Here is a 21,173-nt window from a genome sequence, read left to right on the forward strand (position 1 = left end):
TAATGGTGATGGGGCCACTTGATAACAGTGACCATAACAGGATCAGATTTGATATAAGCTCTGGAGTAAGTACACACAGGAAATCCAATATGATACCATTTAACTTTTAAAAAGAAGACTATGATAAAATGAGGAGAATGGTAAAAAAAAACAAAAACTTAGAGGAGCAGCTGCAAAGGTCAAAAATTTACTTCAGGCATGGATGCTTTTCAAAAATACCATCCTGGAAGCTCAGACCAGATATATTCTGTGTATTTAAAAGGAAGAAGGAAGGCCAAACTATAGCTGACATGGTTAAAAAGTGAGGTGAAGGAAGCTATTAGAGCTAAAAGAAAGTCCTTCAGAAAATGGAAGAAGAATCCGACTGAAAATTATAGGAAACAGCACACGGAATGGCAAGTCAAATGCAAAATGCTGATGAGGAAGGCAAAGAGAGACTTTGAAAAGAAGATTGTGCTGGAGGTAAAAACTTGTTTAGGTATATTAGAAGCAAAAAGCCAGTAAAAGAATTGGTTGAACCACTAGATGACCAAGGGGTAAAAGGGGCACTTGGGGAATTCTTTGTTTCATTCTTCACCCAGAAGGATGTGAGAGAGATACCGCTGCCAGAGATGGTACTCAATGTTGATGAGTCATAGATTTCCTCTCTGCCTAGGCTATTTTATTTATTTATGACATTTGTATCCCACATTTTCCCACCTATTTGCAGGCTCAATGTGGCTTACATAATTCCGCAAGTGGTGGTTACCAGTTCCAGATAGGAGAAATACATAGTTGGGGCAAAGGGACAGATTAGGTTTTGTTTTGTTTTTTTGTTACATTTGTACCCCGTGCTTTCCCACTCATGGCAGGCTCATTGCGGCTTACATGGGGCAATGGAGGGTTAAGTGACTTGCCCAGAGTCACAAGGAGCTGCCTGTGCCTGAAGTGGGATTCGAACTCAGTTCCTCAGTTCCCCAGGACCAAAGTCCACCACCCTAACCACTAGGCCACTCCTCCACTCATAGGTTAGGTTACAATTAGGATCATTAAACTGGAAAGCAAGATAATTAGCAAAACAGTTGAGATACCGTGAATACATGTTGTGTAGTTGTGTTTTGTTAATTTGAATTTATGAGGAGGAGTTATTGTATGCTTTCTTAAATAAGTTTTCAGTAGTTTATGGAAGGTCATGATGTGTGTTATTTTTATGGATTTTTGGTAATTCATTCCAAATTTGTGTGCATATGTAAGAGAAACAGTATGAATATGTTAATTTATATTTCAGTCCCTTACAGTTTGGGTAGTGGAGATTTAGGAATGTACGTGATGAGCTGGTAGAGTTCCTGGTTGGCAGATCAATAAGGTCTGACATATATCCTGGAGCCTCACCATGGATTATCTTATGAACCAGGGTGCAAACCTTAAAAGCGATCCGTTCTTTTAAAAGGAGCCAGTGAAGTTTTTCTCGTAAATTGCATTGTATATTAGAACATAAGAGTAGCCAATAGGTCAGACCAATGGTCCATCAAGCCCAGTATCCTGTTTCCAACAGTGGCCAAGCCAAGTCACAAGTACCTGACAGAAACCAAAATCATGGCAACATTCCATGCTACAAATCCCAGGGGCAAGCATTTGTTTCAACATGTCTGTCTCAATAGCAGACTGTGGACTTTTCCTCCAGAAATTTGTCCAAACCTTTTTTAAACCCAGATAAGCTAACTAGTGTTACCACATCCTCCGGCAAAGAGTTTCAGAGCTTAACTATTCATTGAGTGAAAAAATATTTCCTCCTATTTGTTTTAAAACTCCATTGACCATTATTAAATGGACTTGGTGAAAATCCACAATTTCTGGGATAAGCAGTATAGAATGTTTTGTACTTTTTTGGGATCTTGCCAGGTATTTGTGACCTGGATTGGCCACTGTTGGAAACAGGATGCTGGGCTTGATGGATCTTTGCTCTTTCCCAGTGGCAATACTTATGTAACTTCCTTGAGTGTCCCCTAGTCTTTGTACTTTTGGCATGAGTGAAAAATTGATTTACTTCTAATTGTTCTACACCAGTGTTTCCCAAGTCTGGTCCTGGAATACCCCTTGCCAGACAAGTTTTCAGGATATCCACAATGAATATGCATGAATGAGATTTGCATATAATGGACAGTGTATGCAATTCAAGTTCATGCATATTTATTGTGGATATCCTGAAAACCTGACTGGCAAAGGGTACTGTAAGACTGGACGTGGGAAGCACTGTTCTACTCCACTCAGGACTTTGTAGGCCTAAATCAAAGTATCTGTTGGTTCTATGATATGTAGAAAGGTTTGATAAAGCCAGGGTTGAGCGATTATCAAGATTTTTACAGCACTCCAACTAGATTTAAATCAGACTGCATGCTCATGTATTTAGTCCTTTTTGTAAATACTGTATTATCAGTATCTATGACCCATGAATGTGTATATACATTAGATCCTTTTTTTTTTTTTCTTGTGTTACTTTTAGGCGATAATGAAGGGCAGTAGGGAACGTAGCACTGGAGCTACTGGAGTAAATTCTGATTCTTCACGCTCTCATGCTGTTGTTCAGATTCAAATTAAAGATGCATCAAGGAGAATGTTTGGGAGGTAAGGATGAAAACCAAACTCATATTTAATGCAAACTATTCATATCCCCTTTGTGTGACCAGTGTGCTGGTGAAATTCAGTGACGTGTGGTGACATTTATAGCAGGGGATTCAGTAGATGTGCAAAATACATTTGTGTAATGAGTACCCTTAACTAAGGTTATTGTACTCGCTGTTTGTGCTGAACAATATCACGTCTTGGTTTCTTCTGAGAGTCACCTATAACATTTTGCCAGTTCTCCCTTTGGCTTCTGTGTTAATCTGAAGAAACTTAATTTCTGTATCACCATCGCTTTTCCAAAATCTATTCTTCAGAGTTATACACTGATTACTACTACTACTATTCATTTCTATAGCGCTACTAGACGTACGCAGCGTTGTACACATTATATGCAGGTACTTTCTCTGTCTCTAGAGGGCTCACAATCTAAGTTTTTGTACCTGGGACAATGGAGTTTTAAGATAACAAGGAGCTGCAGTGGGAATCGAACCCAGGTAGCCTGCTGCACTAACCATTAGGCTACTCATCCACTAATTGACATTATGTGGTGTAGAAATGCAGATTCCATGAAAAAATACTTTGAGCAATACAGACTTTCTCTGATATTCTGAGGCTGAAGCAGCAAGTTGTTGTGTACCCACAAACGATGCAAAAGCAGAGAGCAGCAGATACATGGCTTCCAGTGTACATGCAATAAAATAAAAATCTTTGCCTTGTCACCCATTCCTTCTTCCAGTCATACTCAAATAGGAGTGATAGTAGACAATGCAAGGTTGTTGCTTTGGGCCGAACTGATGATACAGCTGCCTGAAACATCCATGAAAATGCCCTTAACATTGGAAACAGAACCAGTTAACACGATCAAAAATACTGCGACTTTGGGCCAAACTGATGGTGCATCTGCCTGCAACATCCATGAAGATGCCCTTAACATTTGAAACAGCACCAGTTAACAAGCTTTTAGTCAACATGGGCTTGGGCTGAATTATATGTAAAGCTAAGAGCTTTTTGGGAATTCTCATTTAAAATGAACTCCAGGGGAGATCACGTGATGTGTTGAGGAAAGTGGACGTGTTGCTGCCTTCCTCCGGGACCCCTCCGCCTTGCCGCCCGGGCCCGCCGTGGAATTGTGCATAAAAGTGGGAACTTATCATAGAACCTGAAAGTATTTTATGTATGGACCTCTTTGTCACCCGATCTGAGGCAGCGATGCCAAGTAAAGCTGGCAAAAAGGAATAAGAAAAGGTCCGTGGTCAGAGCAACTCCAAGATGGCATGGAGCCCAAGTGCGAAGCAACCACTTTTATCTCCCCACAGCTCCAGCAACTAACAGAAGCTATAAAGAGTGCTATGGAACCTCAGTTGACTCAGCTCTCAGATCAACTTACTAGTTTGGAGGCAATGGTGGAAGACACTACACGCCACACTGGGGAATTGGAGCAGCCCGTGGCGGGAGTGGAAGACAAGTAGTCTGCTCTTACCGCATCTGTAGAGACGCTTCAGAGGTTGGTGCAGGCCCAAGCGCAGCAAATTGACGATTTGGAAAATAGATCTAGAAGATCCAACATTCGGATTGTGGGTTTCCCCGAGTTGGTCTCAGACCAGGTCCTTCCCACATTATTGGTACGCTGAATGGCTTCAGAATTTGCCCCTTCTGTTAACGCAGGGTCATTGTGTTTGGAGAGGGCTCACAGAATGGGCCAAAAGCAAGAAGGGGAGAAGAGAGCACGAGTGGTTATAGCTAAAGTGCATAATTTTGTACACAAGGTTGAAATCCTGAGGGGAGCGCACCAGAAACGGGATAGTTTTTGTTATGATGGACACCATGTTAAACTTTTCCAGGATTTCTCTCCTGCACTCCAAGAACGCCGTCGATTGTTTAATCCAGTTTGCAAATCTCTTTTTGAAGCCAAGCAGAAATTTATGCTGGTATATTCGGCGATTCTCAAGGTCTCTCACAATGGTGCGTGATACTCCTTTGGAAAACCATCAGAGGCACAAAAGTTTTTGGCATGCATCAACTCGACGGGGGGGGGGGGGGGGGGGGGGGGGGGGGTATCTAATTGAATATATCAATGGAGTAGCAAATTAATTGACTTACAGTCATTAAGCTCTGAGAGTGCAGGGCGAGGATGTGGGCAATGGTCCTCAGTGCTGTACTGACAGTTCAAATTCTGTACACAGTCTGTTTGCTAAAACTGAGTTTACTGCAAGTTATCTGGGTTTGGGTTTTCTCCTTCTGTATATTCTGCAGGGTTGTGCACTCCAGGTAATGGGGATTATAGTAACTGGATTAAAGGAAAGTATGTTCATTATGGATGTAAAACTGTGGTAAGTGGGTCTTAAGGCTTAAATATGGGCATATAACTGATTTAATGGAACAAGCACACCAGGAGTTATGTTTAAATATTTTAAATTTGTTGTCTTAGCAAAAGCTTGATTTATGTTTAGGATTGGTGTGATTGTTCAGCAAACATAATTGTCAAGAATGTCTGGGTTATTGGCCCTTCACAGGGGCAGCGGGAGGTGCGGAGATCTGTCATCGCAGTTATCTCCTTTCCTCACTGGTTGTGGGGAAGTCTTATGGGTCTCCTTTTGGATTATGGGGAATTATATGGTGGGAGGGGGGAGGTATACACGGGGTGGGGGTTGGAGGGAGGGTTCGGGGAAGGGTAGGATTGGGTCCTATGTGAATGTGTGGGTACAGATTTCTCTCCTTCTATGCATTTATGGTAATTTTTGGCATTTTTGTAAGTCCTCTTGCAGGTGGACTTTAGGTATTAGGTTTGGTGCTAAATTATTGGACAGGGGTTTCGAGTGGGTCTGGGCACTCGGACCCTTCGAGTTAAATTGTAAGCATCACAATTATATAGCCAGTTATAAGCAGCACGGTGGTTAAATCTGTAAAATTTGTCACGTGGAATGTTGGTGGAATAACGTCCCCAGTGAAGAGGGCTAAGATCTTGGCGTCTTTACGTCGGCACAATGCCGATATTGTGTGCCTACAGGAAACACGCCTCTCTAGTGAGGAGCACCAGAAATTGAAACGTAATTGGATGGGAGAAATTTTTTCTTCTCCCGCCATGGGACGGAAGGGTGGTGTAGCTATTTTGATATGAAAGGGCTTAGCAGCTAAAGCAGAATTGCTTTTGGCAGACCCTCAGGGTAGATATGTTCTATTACATCTATGGCTGCAAAACAGGGAGTTCTTGATACTAGCGCTATATGCCCCAAATGCTTATGACCCTAATTTCTTCCAGAACTTGTTGCAAACATGCTTGCCTTATCAATTCCTTAAATTAATGGTTTTAGGAGATTTCAACTTAGTTGCAGAACTATCTATTGATTGCTGAACTCCTCAGGCAGCCCATCGAGGAGGGCCTCGGTCTCGGGTGCTCCCCTCATTTACGCGAAGCCTTAATTTAGTGGATGCTTAGCGTGCTTTGCATCCAGGGGAACAGGATTTCACTCATTTATCAAGGGCGCATGGAACTTTCTCGCAAATCGGCTGTATTTTAGTGGATCGATCTGTTTTCCCATGTGTGCTTTCAGTGACTATAAGTTTGGAAGATATTTCAGACCATGCAATGGTTTAGCTAGATCTGGAAGCACCGAGATATTATCAAACAAAGAAGGGGTGGTGTTTTCCAGCTTATTTATACCAAAATTCTGATTTTGCTAGATATCTCCAAAGCAAATGGGAAGATTATTTAAGATTTAATAAGCAGCACAAAGAAGAGCCTATTCTTTTTTGGGTTGCTGCTAAGGCAGTACTTAGGGGGGATGTGATTGTTTATGTTCATGCCCGGAACAAGAAAATCTCGAGAGCCAAAGGCTGGAAGCAAAGTTAAAGCTGGGTAAACGGAAATTTGTCCGATTGCCAAGTTCTACTAATCGAGAACAGCTACATACCATTCAAGTGGCACTAAACTCGTTACTGCATGAACGAGCTAGCAGGTCACTTTTATATCATAAATTTAGATTTCAGAAGTTTGGAAATAAAGTAGGCCCTTTATTGGCTAGAGTACTTAAATCCAGGGGACAATCACGAGTTATTACTGCCTTAAAGGACCATCCAGGCCATATTCAAAATAAAAGTGAAAAGATTGCTGAAATTTTCACCAAGTATTTCTCCAAATTATATACTCCCCATGAAACTCTAGATTGGCCAGGTTTAAGACAATACCTTAGTCAAGCTAGCCTTCCTAAGTTAACATGCCAAGAGATAGAGGCCCTCAATTCCCCTATTTCTGGCAAAGAGCTTCTAGAAGTAATTAAATCATTGAAGTTATGCTCAGCACCTGGGCCGGATGGAATTTCTGGGGAGTTTTATAAAACACTGTCCACGCAACTTTTGGGCCCTCTGGCGGCTTACTATGAACAGGTTATTACCCAAGGCATCTTTCTGCTGCATGCCAATGAGGCTTTGATCACTTTGCTTCGGAAACGTGGAAAATAGGCAAATCATACAGACTCATACCGACCGATATCGCTATTAAATGTAGATATTAAAATTTTAGCAAAGACCTCAGCTAATCGGCTATCATTTCTGCTGCCCCGGCTGATAAGTCCCGAACAAGTGGGCTTTGTTAAAAACAGACAAATTGTTGGAAATGTTCGCCGTTTATTACTAGCAATGGCAGCCTGTCATCATTTAGAATCACCTTCTTTGATGGCGAGCTTGGATGCCGAGAAGGCTTTCGATAAAATGAGCTGGGACTATCTATTTGAAATGCTTAGAGATATGGGCTTTCAAGGTTGTTTTTTTCAGGCGATTCAGACATTGTACTCTAGCCCCTCGGCCTCATTGATAATCAATGGGGTTAGTACTTCCCCCTTCTCCATAGGTCGGGGTAAGCACCAGGGGTGTCCCTTATCCCCATTGCTTTTTATCTTAACTCTGGAGCCGCTATTGCAGATATTGAAGGAGGCTGGAGGGGTTTTGGGAGTGGAAGTGGGGGGAGAAGTAGTCAAGACTTTGGCTTTTGCTGATGACTTGTTGGTGATAATGAGAAACCCTCAAGCTTCCCTGCCCATGCTTTTGCGGATAATTCAGTGATTTGGGCATTTTTCGGGTTTTACCCTAAACAAGCACAAGTCTCAAGCCCTTTTAGTATTTAAGGGAGGGTGTCCTGTTTGGGAAGGGGATGTTCCACTGACTTGGGTGGGGGACTCCCTTAGGTACCTGGGAGCGCACATTCTTCAGGATTTATCTCAATTATATGATGCTAATGTCACGCAATTGCTAGCAGATACTTGTAATAAATTGCAAGCGTGGCAAGCATATCCATTGTCTCTTATTGGTCGTATAGCATGCTAATTATTCCATGTTGGCTATATGTTTTCCAAGTGTTGCCGCTATATCTTAAGCGTCAAGATGAGAGGAAAATAAATCGTCAATCACAGAAATTCCTTTGGCAAGGAAAGAGACCGAGGGCTCCTCTCTCAGTTTTGCAGATATCAGTGGAATATGAGGGATTGGGACTGATAAATTCGCGCCAAATTACCATTGCAGGCGGAATGAGACATATAGCAGACTAGTTTCGTGCCACTCAAGCCTTCTCAGCCACTTCGATTGAACTGTCACTAACTGGAAGCACTCATTTTAGTTGTCTGATCCGCTCTGCAGGAGGGCCTTTGCCTCCGGTGCTTTCTTAATCAGTATTGCGCACGGCAAGGGCGATTTGGCAGTGGCTCTGTCGCCTTCATTTATTTATTTATTTGTTACATTTCTACCCAGCATGATCCCACCTATTTGCAGGCTCAATGTGGCTTACATAATACTGTAAGGTGATAGCTGCCTATGGTGAAGAAACAAATACAGAGTGAGGTTAATTTTCAATGAAATAGGTATGTACAGACACAATAGGGAATCATAGAGAGGGAAACTATGTAAAGTTCATAGTGTTCATTACAAGTTTAGGTATCTTTATGTTGCTGGGCTCAGGTACTTAAGTTGGGTCAGTGCGATTTGCCTTTTCGAACAGGTTGGTCTTTAGTGATTTCCGGAAGTTGAGGTAGTCGTACGTAGTTTTCACGGCTTTTGGAAGTGCATTCCAGAGTTACTACTACTACTATTTAGCATTTTTATAGCTTGTGTGCTTATATATGAGAAACTGGATCCATGAATAGATTTGTACTTGAGTCTTTCCCACCAAGATTACCCCCTTCGTGGCCATTTGTGGGAACCCAGCTTTTCCTCTGGGCAATTTATACCCAATCTTCAAGATTTGGCAACAAAAAGGGCTATTGTACTTGTTTTAGGTCCTCACGGAAGAGGGATGAATGAAGCCCTTTGAAGATTTACAAAAATTGTTCTCCTTGTCTAAGAAAGATATATTCCATTATTATCAACTGAAACACTATGTTGACAGCCTGCCTTGGGATCATCTAACTGAGGACTTACAAGAGGGACTTTCCACGGCTTACTTCCTTACTGCGCAACAGAAAACTCCATTATCCTTCTATCACAGACATATTCAAGATACTGCACCTGAACTCGACTTTGCTCATATTGCAAATCTATGGTCCATAGAGTTGGGAATAAATGTATATATTGGGATATACAAGGCGCACGCTATTACAATGCACAGATCTTCTGAGTTTTCTTCTCATTGGGAGGTGTAATACAAATTTGCATTAAGACTCTATATTCCTCCTCGAAGAGCCTTTCATATGGGGCTGTCTCCAGCTGATGAGTCTCCAAAATGTGGTGAAGAGGGGGCTACTTTGGGGCACATGTTCTGGTCTTGCTCCAGAATCAGGAACGTTTGGAAACAATTACTCCAACAGGTGTCTACTATATGGAAAGCGGGGTAGCATTATGATCCCAGGCTGTTATTTGGTCATCCCAGTCTGGGTACCCCAGTGACAAAAGGGTACAAGGAATTTATAACAAGATCTACAATCATAGCAAAAAAAACCATTTTGTTAGAATGGTTGTCTGCCGAAGACCCCTCTTTATATCAGTGGCGGGCCCAGATGCTTTCTGTGATGAGACTGGAAAGATTGGGAGTAGATGATCTTACATCAGTCAGAGGCCGGCAATTTCAGTATCGATGGGCTACATTTTGGCAGACTTTGACACCTGCTGCAAGAGGACATTTGTTAAACATTTAAATTTTACTTACTAGTGGTAAGAGGAGAGTCAGCATCTCTAAATTTTTTTCACACAGGTAGTAGGATTGGGGGGTAACTGGGGTAGGGGCAGATAGCTGTACTCATTTATTGTTGAAAAGTGAATTGCTGTTATGTTTATGGTATGTTTAATAAAATGATTTGAAAGATAAAATGAAACTCCAGTCCCTCCTTTTTTATACAATGCTCAGTGACATCATCATAGAATGAATCATAGGCTCCAGTTCTGTGGGTGCTTGGGCACCCTCAGTATTCTTTCCAGCACTGCCCAGACATCAGAGCTAAAATCTTCAGGAATAAACACTGATTTTTAATGATAGGCGGTGGTTGGAGTATGCTTGACCCATATATGTGGGCTGAAGCCAGTAGGTGGAGCTTGTTCCCCTATCAAGTACATTGTTTTGTGTGTATGAAGATGGCGGCAGCTGCATTGGAGAGAATGAAAACCACCTTGTGACGTTATGCCGCCCCCTGTTATTAAACCTCCTTGGGATATAGAGCTGCAGGGGAAAGCAGGAAGGAAGTCTCTGTCTCCTCAGGTACTGCCTCCCCTTGCAGCCCATTGGTCAGACATTCCTTAGCCAGCCAATAGGCTACAAAGGAGACAGTACCAGTAGCTTAGGCAAGGAGGTTTGATAACAGAAGATGGTATGATGTCACAAAGCTGAAGCCAGTCTCCACCCAAGTAGGTTTTAATTCTCAGTGCAGTCTCCGCCATCTTGGTACACCCAAAACAATAAAATTGATAGGGCGAGAAGCTCCGCCTACTGGCTTCAGCCCACATAAAGGCCAGATAGGCTCACACCATCTCCTGTTATCAAACCTCCTTGAGGTTAGGAGACACTATTGGTCAAACGTTCCTTAGACAGCCAACAGGCTGCAGGGAAAGCAGGACAGAAGGTTGTCTCTCCTAAGAAAACTGGTCCTGCCTTTTCTGCAGCTCTGTTGGCTGACTAACGAATATCTAACCAATAGGCTAATAGCAGGGAACAGAGAAAAAGCTGCAGTGTCGTCAGATAGGTTTCCTGCCTTTGGTCTACCATAGAGAGGAGGAGAAGTGCTGAGGGAATTGCTGAGAAAGGAATGAGGAAGGATAGAATAGACACAGAGGCGTATTTTCAAAGCACTTAGACTTAAAAAGTTCCGTGGAGGGGCATAATCGAAAGGGGTGCCCAAGTCTTCCTGAGGACATCCTCGCAGGATGTCCCGGCGAAGGGGCGGGGAAACTCGTATTATCGAAACAAGATGGGCGTCCATCTTTCATTTCGATAATACGGTCGGGGATGCCCAAATCGCAAAATGTAGGTCGACCTTAGAGAAGGTCGTCCTTAGAGATGGTTGTCCCTGATGTTCGGCGATAATGGAAACCGAGGACGCCCATCTCAGAAACGACCAAATCCAAGCCATTTGGTAGTGGGAGGAGCCAGCATTCGTAGTGCACTGGTCCCCCTGTCATGCCAGGACACCAACCGGGCACCCTAGGGGGCACTGCAGTGGACTTCACAAATTGCTCCCAGGTGCATAGCTCCCTTACCTTGTGTGCTGAGCCCCTCAAACCCCCCCCCCCCACAAAACCCACTCCCCACAACTGTACACCAGTACCATAGCCCTAAGGGGTGAAGGAGGGCACCTACATGTGGGTACAGTGGGTTTCTGGTGGGTTTTGAAGGGCTCACATTTACCACCATAAGTGTGTAACAGGTGGGGGGGGGGGGGGGGCCTGGGTCCACCTGCTTGAAGTGCACTGCATCCACTAAAAACTGCTCCAGGGACCTGCATACTGCTGTGATGGAGCTGGGTATGACATTTGAGGCTGGCAAAGAATATTTAAAAAGCTTTTTTTTTTTAGGGTGGGAGGGGGTTAGTGACCACTGGGGTAGTAAGGGGAGGTCATCCCTGATTCCCTCCGGTGGTCATCTGGTCAGTTCGGGCACCTTTTTGAGGCTTGGTCGTTAAAAAAAAATGGACCAAGTAAAGTCACCCAAGTGCTCGTCAGGGACGCCCTTCTTTTTTTCCATTATGGGTTGAGGACGCCCATGTGTTAGGCACGCCCCAGTCCCGCCTTCACTATGCTTCTGACACGCCCCTGTGAACTTTGGTGGCTAGATCGAGAAGGATGAGGATAGAATAGAGACCTTTGGATTTGGCCACGAACAGGTTGTTGGAAACTTTTGTAAGTGCAGTTTCAGTTGAATGAAGAGGGCAAAAGCCAGATTGGAGTGGGTCAAGAACAGCTTGAGATGAGAGAAAGTCAAGACAGCGGCGGTGAACGACGCGTTCAAGTAATTTGGAAAGGAAGGGGAGGAGGGAGATGGGTCGATATTTGGAAGGACAGGTAGGGTCAAGTGAAGGCTTCTTCAGGAGCGGTGTGACCATAGCATGTTTGAAGGCATCAGGAATGGTCACAGTGGAAAGAGAGAGATTGAGGATATGACAGATAGAAGGGGTGAGAGTAGGAGAGATGGTGTTAAGAAGGTGGGTAGGAATGGGATCGGAGGAACAGGAAGTTCATTTTGAGGAGGAGAGAAGATGTGATGTTTCTTCATCAGTGATTTCAGGAAAGGAGGAAAAGGACGGAGGGGTTAAGGAAATAGGGGAACGGACAAGGGGAGGGAGAGGTGGGGGTGGTTTGGTAGAGAGTTCGAGGTTTATCTTCTGAGCCTTGTCGTGGAAGAACTCAGCTAGGGTCTAGGGAGATAGTGAGGGGGGAGTTGGGGGTGGAGGCACCTTGAGGAGAGAGTTTAATGTGGAGAAGAGAAGTTGAGGGTTTGAGCCAAGAGAATTAGTCAGCTGGATGTAGGTAGTAGTCTTGTTTGGCAAGCAAGAGAGCAGATTGGAAGGAGGTCAACATGAACTTGAAGTGTATGAAATCAGCAAGGGCACGAGATTTCAGCCAGAGGCGTTCGGCGGAACGGGTACAGGAACGTAGGTAGCTGATTTTAGGGGTCAGCCAGGACTAGGGTTTGGTATGTCTTATAGGGCGGGGCATGAGAGGTGCAAGAGTGTCTAAGGCAGAGGATAGAATAGTATTGTAGGAAGAGACAGCATCATTGATAGATTTGGATGGTGCAGTGGTAGAGAAGAGGTTCGAGACATTGGAGGATAGGGTAGTAGGGTCAATGGCCTGTAGATTCCTAGATAAATTGGTTAAGATTGGACGGGATTGGGTGGGAGGAAGTTTAAGTGTGAAGGTTCTACCACCTTCCCCTTTTCCGGAGATGGGAAGGCGGTAGAACTAGAGGACATGAAATGAGATTGAAGGGGGACAGACTCAAGAAAAATGTCAGGAAGTATTTTTTCACGGAGAGAGTGGTGGATGCTTGGAATGCCCTCCCGCGGGAGGTGGTTGTTACGTCCCTCACCTGGTGCCAGGCCTGCGCGGCTGATTCGCCGGCGAGTCGTGGCCTGGCGAAGATAGCTGGTCATCTTGGTGTTGGTTAGCTTCAGGAAGGAAGGAGGGTCTGTTTCTGTGTCCTATTTCTGGCAACCGTCATCTGGGTTGTATCAATGTCCGCAGCCATCTTGGATAGATCAGGGTCCTGGGAAGCCATCTTGGAGTAACAAGGTCAGGAAGGAAGCCCATATTTGGATGTAGGCACCTCTGCTGATGGGGGCAGCCATCTTGAATCAGCTGCACATGCTTGAGCCTAATTCCTCCACTACTTAAGGCCCTGCCTTCAGTCCTTCGTTGCTTCGGCCTCAATTGTCTCAGAGGTCCACGCTGGAGTTCTGTTCACCGGCTTTCCTCAGTTCCTGTATTCCTGTGTACCAGACCTCGGCTTGTTTTTCTGACCACGATTGTTTGCTGCCTGCCTAGACCTTGGATTGGTTTGACTATTCTTTGCCCTACAGATTACTTGGCTATTGGACTGTGTCTGCTTGCCGTTCAGCCTGGTCAGCGGCTGTGCAACCCCGCCGGTTCCAGAAGTCCTGGTGGCCACCTGCAACTGGGAGCTCAACTCTTGGTGAACGGTGGTCGCTTCCCAGGTGAAGCTAGGGGTTGTCTGGCTGCCTGACCGAGTGCGGCGTCACTCCATCTCTGCCGTGCTCAGTCGGGGCACAGGAGCTCACTTCTACCGGGTCATAACAGTGGTGGAGATGAAACCGGTAATGGAATTCAAACATGCGTGGGATAAACATAAAGGAATCCTGTTCGGAAGGAAGGGATCCTCAGGAGCTTAGCAGAGATTGGATGGCAGAGGCGGGGCTGGTGGTTGGGAGGCGGGGTTAGTGCTGGGCAGACTTATACGGTCTGGTCCCTGAAAAAGACAGATACAAATCAAGGGGCTGGTGGTTGGGAGGCGGGGCTAGTGCTGGGCAGACTTATACGGTCTATGCCCTGAAAAAGACAGATACAAATCAAGGGGCTGGTGGTTGGGAGGCGGGGCTAGTGCTGGGGAGACTTATACAGTCTGTGCCCTGAAAAAGACAGATACAAATCAAGGTAAGGTACACACAAAAAGTAGCACATATGAGTTATCTTGTTGGGCAGACTGGATGGACCGTGCAGGTCTTTTTCTGCCGTCATCTACTATGTTACTATGTTATTAGATGATGGTCAGAGAGAGGAAGATCTGAGGTAAAGGAACTGGAGGGAGAGCAGTTATTGGAGAAGATAAGACCAAGACAGTGACCATTTTGGTGGGTAGGGGAAGTGGCACATAGTTGAAGATTGAAGGAGGATGTTAAGGTGAGGAACTGGGAGACGTAAGAGTTGGAGGCATAGGCGCCCGGTATAAGAGGCTTGGGGAGGCTAAGCCTCCCCAGCCAGAAGTGCAGCAAGGGCGGACCGGACCGGACCGCCCCGGGTGCACCTCCCGCTGCCTTGAACATCTCCCTCCCTCCCGTGGACCGCGCGATCATTACCGCCACCCCCCGACTACTGCAATATCGCTCTCCCCCTCCGCTCCTGTCCTGTCACGTCGTCTTTGAACGTCGAGGATTCCTTCCGGTAGCAGCAGAATCGGCAATGATGTAAGCGCTGCTTTCAGCCTGCCCCGGAAGCACTCTCTGTACAGTTTCCCGCGTAGGAGGGACGCTGTCCAGAGAAGGCTTCTGGGGCAGGCTGAAAGCAGCGCTTACATCATTGCCGATTCTGCTGCTACCGGAAGGAATCCTCGACATTCAAACACATGACAGGAGCGGAGGGGGATAGCGATACCGAACTAGTCCGGGGGGGGGGGGGGGGGAAGACGATGCATCATGTTAGCCAGCTGCCAGACCAAAGGGAAAGGGGGTGGAGATAGGAGGATGTGAGGTGCCACATCTAAGGGGAAGAGGGAGGAAGGAAAGCAATGGCAGGGAATAGGAAAAGGGGGGTGGAGAAAGGAGTGAGAGTGTTGGGAGCAAGAAGGGGAGGGAAGAGAAAGGTGGGATGCATGAGGACGCTGGAGGAGAGAGAGAGAAAGTGGAAAAGTGCAGTGGGAGAGCCAGGGACATGCAAAAGAGCAGGAGAGAGTCAGAGATGGGGAGAGAAAGAGGGGACATGGAAGAGAGCAGGGGAGAGCCAGAGAGAGAGAGATGGGGAGAGAAAGAGGGGACATGGAAGAGAGCATGGGAGAGCCAGAGAGAGATGGGGAGCGAAAAAGGGGACATGGAAGAGAGCAGGGGAGAGCCAGAGAGAGATGGGGAGAGAAAGAGGGGACATGGAAGAGAGCAGGGGAGAGCCAGAGAGATGGGGAGAGAAAGAGGGGACATGGAAGAGAGCATGGGAGAGCCAGAGAGAAGATGCTGGATGGAAGAGGAGAGAGAGAGAGATTAGTGGAAAGATGGGGGGGGGGGGAGAGAGAGAGAGAGAGAAGCTGCTGGGGAGAAACTGGGGGAGACCCTAGCTGTCAGATGGAGAAATGCTGAATGAAAGGAGGAAGTAAGAGGGAAAATGCTGGAAGGAGGGGGCAGAAAGAGGGAAGACACTGGACGTAAGGGTAGGGAGGTAAAGAGGAAAGACACTGGAAGGATGGGGATAGAGAGGACATGCTGAATGGAAAAGGGTCGAGAGAGAGAGAGAACTGTTTAGAAGGAAGGGGAGATAGAGGGAGACAATGGATGGAAGGAGAGGGAGACAATAGACGGAAGGATTGGGAGAGGGTAATGGGTAGAAGGATGGAGAGAGAAAGAGGGATGGTACTGGATGGAAGGGTAGAAGAGAAAGACATGGATGGAGGGGAGGGAAGAGAGGAGAAATGTTGGACAAGGATGGAAGGAAGGAAAGACAAAGGAAGGAGATGCACACGGATGGAGTGGAAGGGAGAGAGGAGAAATGCTGGACATGGATGGAGGGCAGGAAAGACAGAGGAAGTTCATGCACATGGATGGAGGGGGGACATGCTGGATTTGGGTGGAGGGGAAATTGCTGAATTTAAGGGCTGGATTGGAACACTTTGAGGGCAGATGCTGAAACTAGAGAAAGGATAGGGACAGGGCAAAAGATGGTAGACAGGACGCATAAGGACACAGGAGGATGGTGGACATGTTGAGAGAAAAAATATCAAATGGAAAGAAGACACTGGGACCAAAGAATAGAAAAACTAAATGATCAGACAACAAAGGTAGAAAAAAGTATTTTACTCAGAATTTATTAACTGGAATATGTCAGCTTTTGGAAATATGCATCTGTGATATTTTGCATGTAAGTTTCAATTTTTCTAGTATTGCTGCATGTTGAGTCTGACTTCTTGAGGTAACTTTCCAGTTTTGCCTTCATATCTGTTGTGTCGTGTGTTTTTCATGTGTAATCAAGGTGCAGTATTCTACTAGTGTGTAGTATTTACAGCCCTTTTTTTTTTTGTTTCAATAGGTTGTGTACTGGTGTTTAGAGCCCGGTGTAATTACAGTGCTGCTTTTCCACGCATAAGGTTGTAGCTCATCCTGTCCTTGGAATTAGTGCTGTTATGGTTTGCTAAGGTTATGAGTGTGTTTTTGCACAAGTTTGTGTATAGTGTTTTGCAGTGGAGAGATTGTGTATTGGCATTACTGAGGTGGCACCAAAACATCGGAAAGGGTTTTAGAGCCTAAATCATGACACACTACCTCTTGAAGGATCTACATATAGTTGTTAATAAAAGGAGCTCATTGTGAACACTATTCACCCTAAAAGGGTGTTTTGTGGCTCTACATGAGAATTGTGATATTATGGTCCCTTGTTTCATATTGTTGACGGTCTGCATTTTCTATATGGGTGGTATATTGGTGTATTAGGGTCTGCCTAGTGTTATGGTACAGTAAGGTTCTGAGTGTGTTCTTGCACAAATTTGTGCATACTGTTTTGCAGTTGAGCGATTGTGGTTAGTATATGCTTTGAGCAACCACTTTATTCTTTGACATATGATACATATCTAATATCTAAATTTAATAAAAGGTATTGTGACTATTTTATTTTTACTTATTTTTTTCTGTGTTAATTGTGGCTATAAGCCCCACCCCTGACTCCACCCCTAACCCCGCCCCCTTTCGCCTCCCCAAACAGTTGGGCCACCGACCGCCTATGGTTGGAGGGATCATTGGCATGAATGGTAAAGTCGCCAAGGATGAGGGAGGAAGGATCATGAAAGAAGGAAAGCCAAGCGTCAAAGTTGCTGAGAAAGGATGAAAGAGATTTATCAGGAGGACTTTAAATAACTGCTATTCGAAGAGGCAAAGGAATGAATAGGCGGACAGAGTGGACTTCAAAGGAAGAAAAACAAAGAGACTGAGGTGTAAGAAGAGATTGAAATTTGGAAGAGGGTGAGAGTAATAGACCAACACCACCACCGCAACCAGTAGGGCGAGGAGTATGGGAGAAGAGATAACCACCATAGCAGAGGGCTGCGACTTAAGCAGAGTCATCAGGGCAGAGCCAAGTTTCAGTTATAAACTGGTAGTTAAATCTTAAAAACTGGCATTAAATCCTTTCCACTAAATTTCTTGCCTTGTCGGTGCATTAGAAACTACTGTTTTCTTCTCTGCATAGCCACAGAGCACTAGATAGCCTCATTACCATGCATTTGAATGCAATATGCAGCCATGTTTTCCATTAAGGTTAACACCTGCATTCAACCCCTCTCTGCGTTGCTTGGCCATCAACATGTACATTCAGTCATTAGTAACCCCGCTTTATGCATTGGCCTCTGTGTGTCTGTGTCTGGGAGAGGAGATATTGAAATGCATTGGGCCATTTTTGGAGGGCTTTATTTTTAGGAGAACACCTGATCTGATCTGGCCCAGTTTATAACATTATATTTACTGGTTTTTCCTCCATGCCACATTTGGTCCTATTTCATTAAATTTTAGGAGAATTATTTTGCTGTCAGATAGATGGGCCAGACAGACATTTTATTTTGATTTATTATACCTAATTTCTTTCCAACATTCCATTCAGTTGGAAAGAATAAAAATGAATCACTAATGTTTAATTTTTCCGCAGAATCTCTTTTATTGATTTGGCTGGTAGCGAGAGAGCAGCTGATGCCAGGGAATCGGACAAGCAGACAAAGATGGAAGGGGCTGAAATAAACCAGAGTCTTCTAGCTGTAAGTTATATTATTTCTTATTTTATTTGCTTATTTATTGGTATTTAACAACTGCTTTAATGAAGAGATTCACCCAAGGCAGTGTACAACAGGTATATTGATAATTATATTAACAGCATAACAACTGTAAAATGATCAAATTAAAATATAAATAAAATAAATGAGATAAATTTGAAGGTATTGCTAGGATTTAGTTTGCCTAGGAAAAATGTTAGTGTCAGAACTATATACATAAAAACAGTATACTAGAAGAAATCTATAACAGACATAATGATAAATGTCAGTGGAATACAAATGATACATCATAATTTATCTCATTTTAAATCAATGACAGCTGCAATAGTTGCTCAAAAAAGTGCACCACTTTCTCCCAGTAATCCTGCATTAATTGACAACCTCAAAATAGATGAACCAGTAAAGTATCTTCCTTAGCATTTGCAGCAGATGAGTCCAGGAACTGGTGGGTTGTATCCGCCTACCAGCAGGTGGAGATAGAGAACACTGAAAGCAGTGACCCTGGACGCCCAGCTCCCTGTCTCCTCAGTATATCTCTATCTCCAGCAGGTGGTGGACGGATCCTTACCAGCTCCTGGATTCTTGCGGTTCTCCTGGGCCCTTTGCCCAGTTGAATGCTCTTTGAGCAGGGACTGTCTTTCTTCTGTGTTTGTACAGCGCTGCGTACACTTTGTAGCGCTCTAGAAATGTTAAATAGTAGTAGTAGTAGTGGTGTCTGGCTGAGGGTGCCGACCTTAAGGACATACTTGTGCTGCAGGTCCCTGCCCTACCCCTATCCTTCTCTTTCTGTTGCCTCCCTCTTTGCTGCAAAAAAAAAAAGAAAATCAATATCTCTCCTCACACCTTGAGTAGCTGGAAGCCAATTAAAAAAAAAAAAAAGAGGAAAAATCTACAGAGAAAAGCCTGTTAGCCCTTTTACTCAGTCTTGCTTAAAGTGCAGAGGGTGAAACAGAGAATGTATTTATTTTTTTCTCTGCTGGAATCGGCTGCTTTGACTCAACTTTCTTTTCGGCTGTGGGGAGGATGGGAGCGCCATTTTGGGCTCCCCGGGAGAATGACAGCCGTTCCATACGGTTTCCTCCGGCGCCAGTGAGTACCTCGCACTTCTTGGTGTGGTAATGGGGCGGCGGGGTCCAGTGAGCGCGTTTGAGGCAGTTATGGCCACGGAGGCGGTGAAGAGATGTTCCCACTGCGGCTCTTGCCATTTGGCAGTGGGGCTCTGCGTGGCGCGTTGTGCTGAAGCGACAGCAGAGGCAGGGAAGCTGTCACTACTCTGCCCGCGTTTTGGACCATGCTGCCCGCAGTTTTGCACTGCTTTCAGAAGCGCCTTTAGAGCCTGTGCTTTTTTCTCCTCTGGAGTCACCTTCCCACTTCAGTGGCTATGGGGAGCAGTGGTGCTGCAGGTCCTCCTAGTGCTTTCAGTGGTGCTTTTGGCCCTGCTGGGGTTGAGATGGGTTTCTCCCCCAATTTTGTTCTGTTATTGCATCAGGCTTATTTGCTCAAGAGGGGTATGTCTTCGGGGACTCCTTGTTTCCCTCAGTCCATTTTTGAACCCAGGGAGGCTCTTGCTTCTCAGGATGATTTTTGTCTTCCTTTGTCTGCTGAGGACATGGCTTCTAAACGCAGACGTTTGTCTGTTCTCCCTGATGGGGGTTCTGAGGTGCCTGGGTCTTCCCCTCCTTCAGTAGTGAAGGGGTCCAGGGAATCCTCTAGACCCTCTAAATTGGATGACTTTGAGGAGGGTGAGCCTCTGATGGGGGAGCAGGATGATCCTGCTGCTGTGCGCATTTTTCATCGTGAGGAGCTTTCTTCTCTCATATGCGAAGCTTTAGCAGCTCTTAATATCTCTGATCCTGAGGAACTCTCCGCGGCTGCAGTTAATCCTTGGATGGCGAGCACAAGGAAACCCTCTAGGGCCTTTCCCATGCATGAGTCTATTCAAGAGCTTATTTCCGCTCAATGGGCTGATCCTGAGGGGTCTTTAAAAGTGGCTACGGCAATTACTCGGCTCTATCTGGTGGCTCCTTCTTCCCTGGAGGCCGTTTCTCTGCCTAAGGTGGACGCCTTGGTGACTGCTGTCACTAAGAAACCACTCTCCTGGTGGAAGGGGGAGTGGCACTTAAGGTCATGCAGGACAGACGTCTTGAAGCTTCCCTTAAGCGTTCCTTTGAGGTGGCCGCGGTAACCTTACAGGCTTCTGTTTCTGGGTCTTATGTGGCCAGAGCTTCTCTGGCTTGGTTTCAACAGAGTCTGGAGCAAGATCAGAATTTGACCTCTGGGTCTTTGGCTTCTGCTTCAATGGAGTCAGCGCTCGTTTATTTGGCGGATGCTCTTTATGATTTGGTCAGGGCCTCGGCCAAACTGGCCTCCTCACTGCAACCTACTCTTCACTGGCCTCCCACTTAGCCATCTATCCCCCCTTCAATCCGTTCAGAACTCTGCTGCACGTCTTATATTCCGCCTGAACCGATATACTCATAGTGGAGTGGAGGAGTGGCCTAGTGGTTAGGGTGGTGGACTTTGGTCCTGGGGAACTGAGGAACTGAGTTCGATTCCCGGCACAGGCAGCTCCTTGTGACTCTGGGCAAGTCACTTAGCCCTCCATTGCCTGCCGCATTGAGCCTGCCATGAGTGGGAAAGCGCGGGGTACAAATGTAACAAAAAAAAAAAAAAATATCACCCCTCTCCTCAGGTCACTTCACTGGCTTCCAATCAGATACCGCATACAGTTCAAGCTTCTCCTTCTGACCTACAAATGCACTCAGTCTGCAGCCCCTCATTACCTCTCTACCCTCATTTCCCCTTACGTTCCCGCCCGTAACCTCCGCTCACAGGACAAATCCCTCCTCTCAGTACCCTTCTCCACCACCGCCAACTCCAGGCTCCGCTCATTCTGCCTCACCTCACCCTA

At 45.4% G+C, this 21,173-nt stretch overlaps 1 protein-coding gene across 1 annotated transcript in view; it reads left to right on the forward strand.

Moving 5' to 3' along the window:
- KIF24 (kinesin family member 24) overlaps positions 1-21,173 on the forward strand; it is a 151,484-nt gene that overhangs the window by 66,837 nt on the left and 63,474 nt on the right. The window contains exons 6-7 of the mRNA XM_030192858.1: positions 2,483-2,604; positions 18,142-18,247. Coding sequence (XP_030048718.1) covers positions 2,483-2,604; positions 18,142-18,247 — 228 coding nt within the window. The remainder of the gene's footprint in view (positions 1-2,482; positions 2,605-18,141; positions 18,248-21,173) is intronic.

This window comes from Microcaecilia unicolor, chromosome 2 (genome assembly GCF_901765095.1).
Source record: "Microcaecilia unicolor chromosome 2, aMicUni1.1, whole genome shotgun sequence".
Taxonomy (NCBI): Eukaryota; Metazoa; Chordata; class Amphibia; order Gymnophiona; family Siphonopidae; genus Microcaecilia; species Microcaecilia unicolor.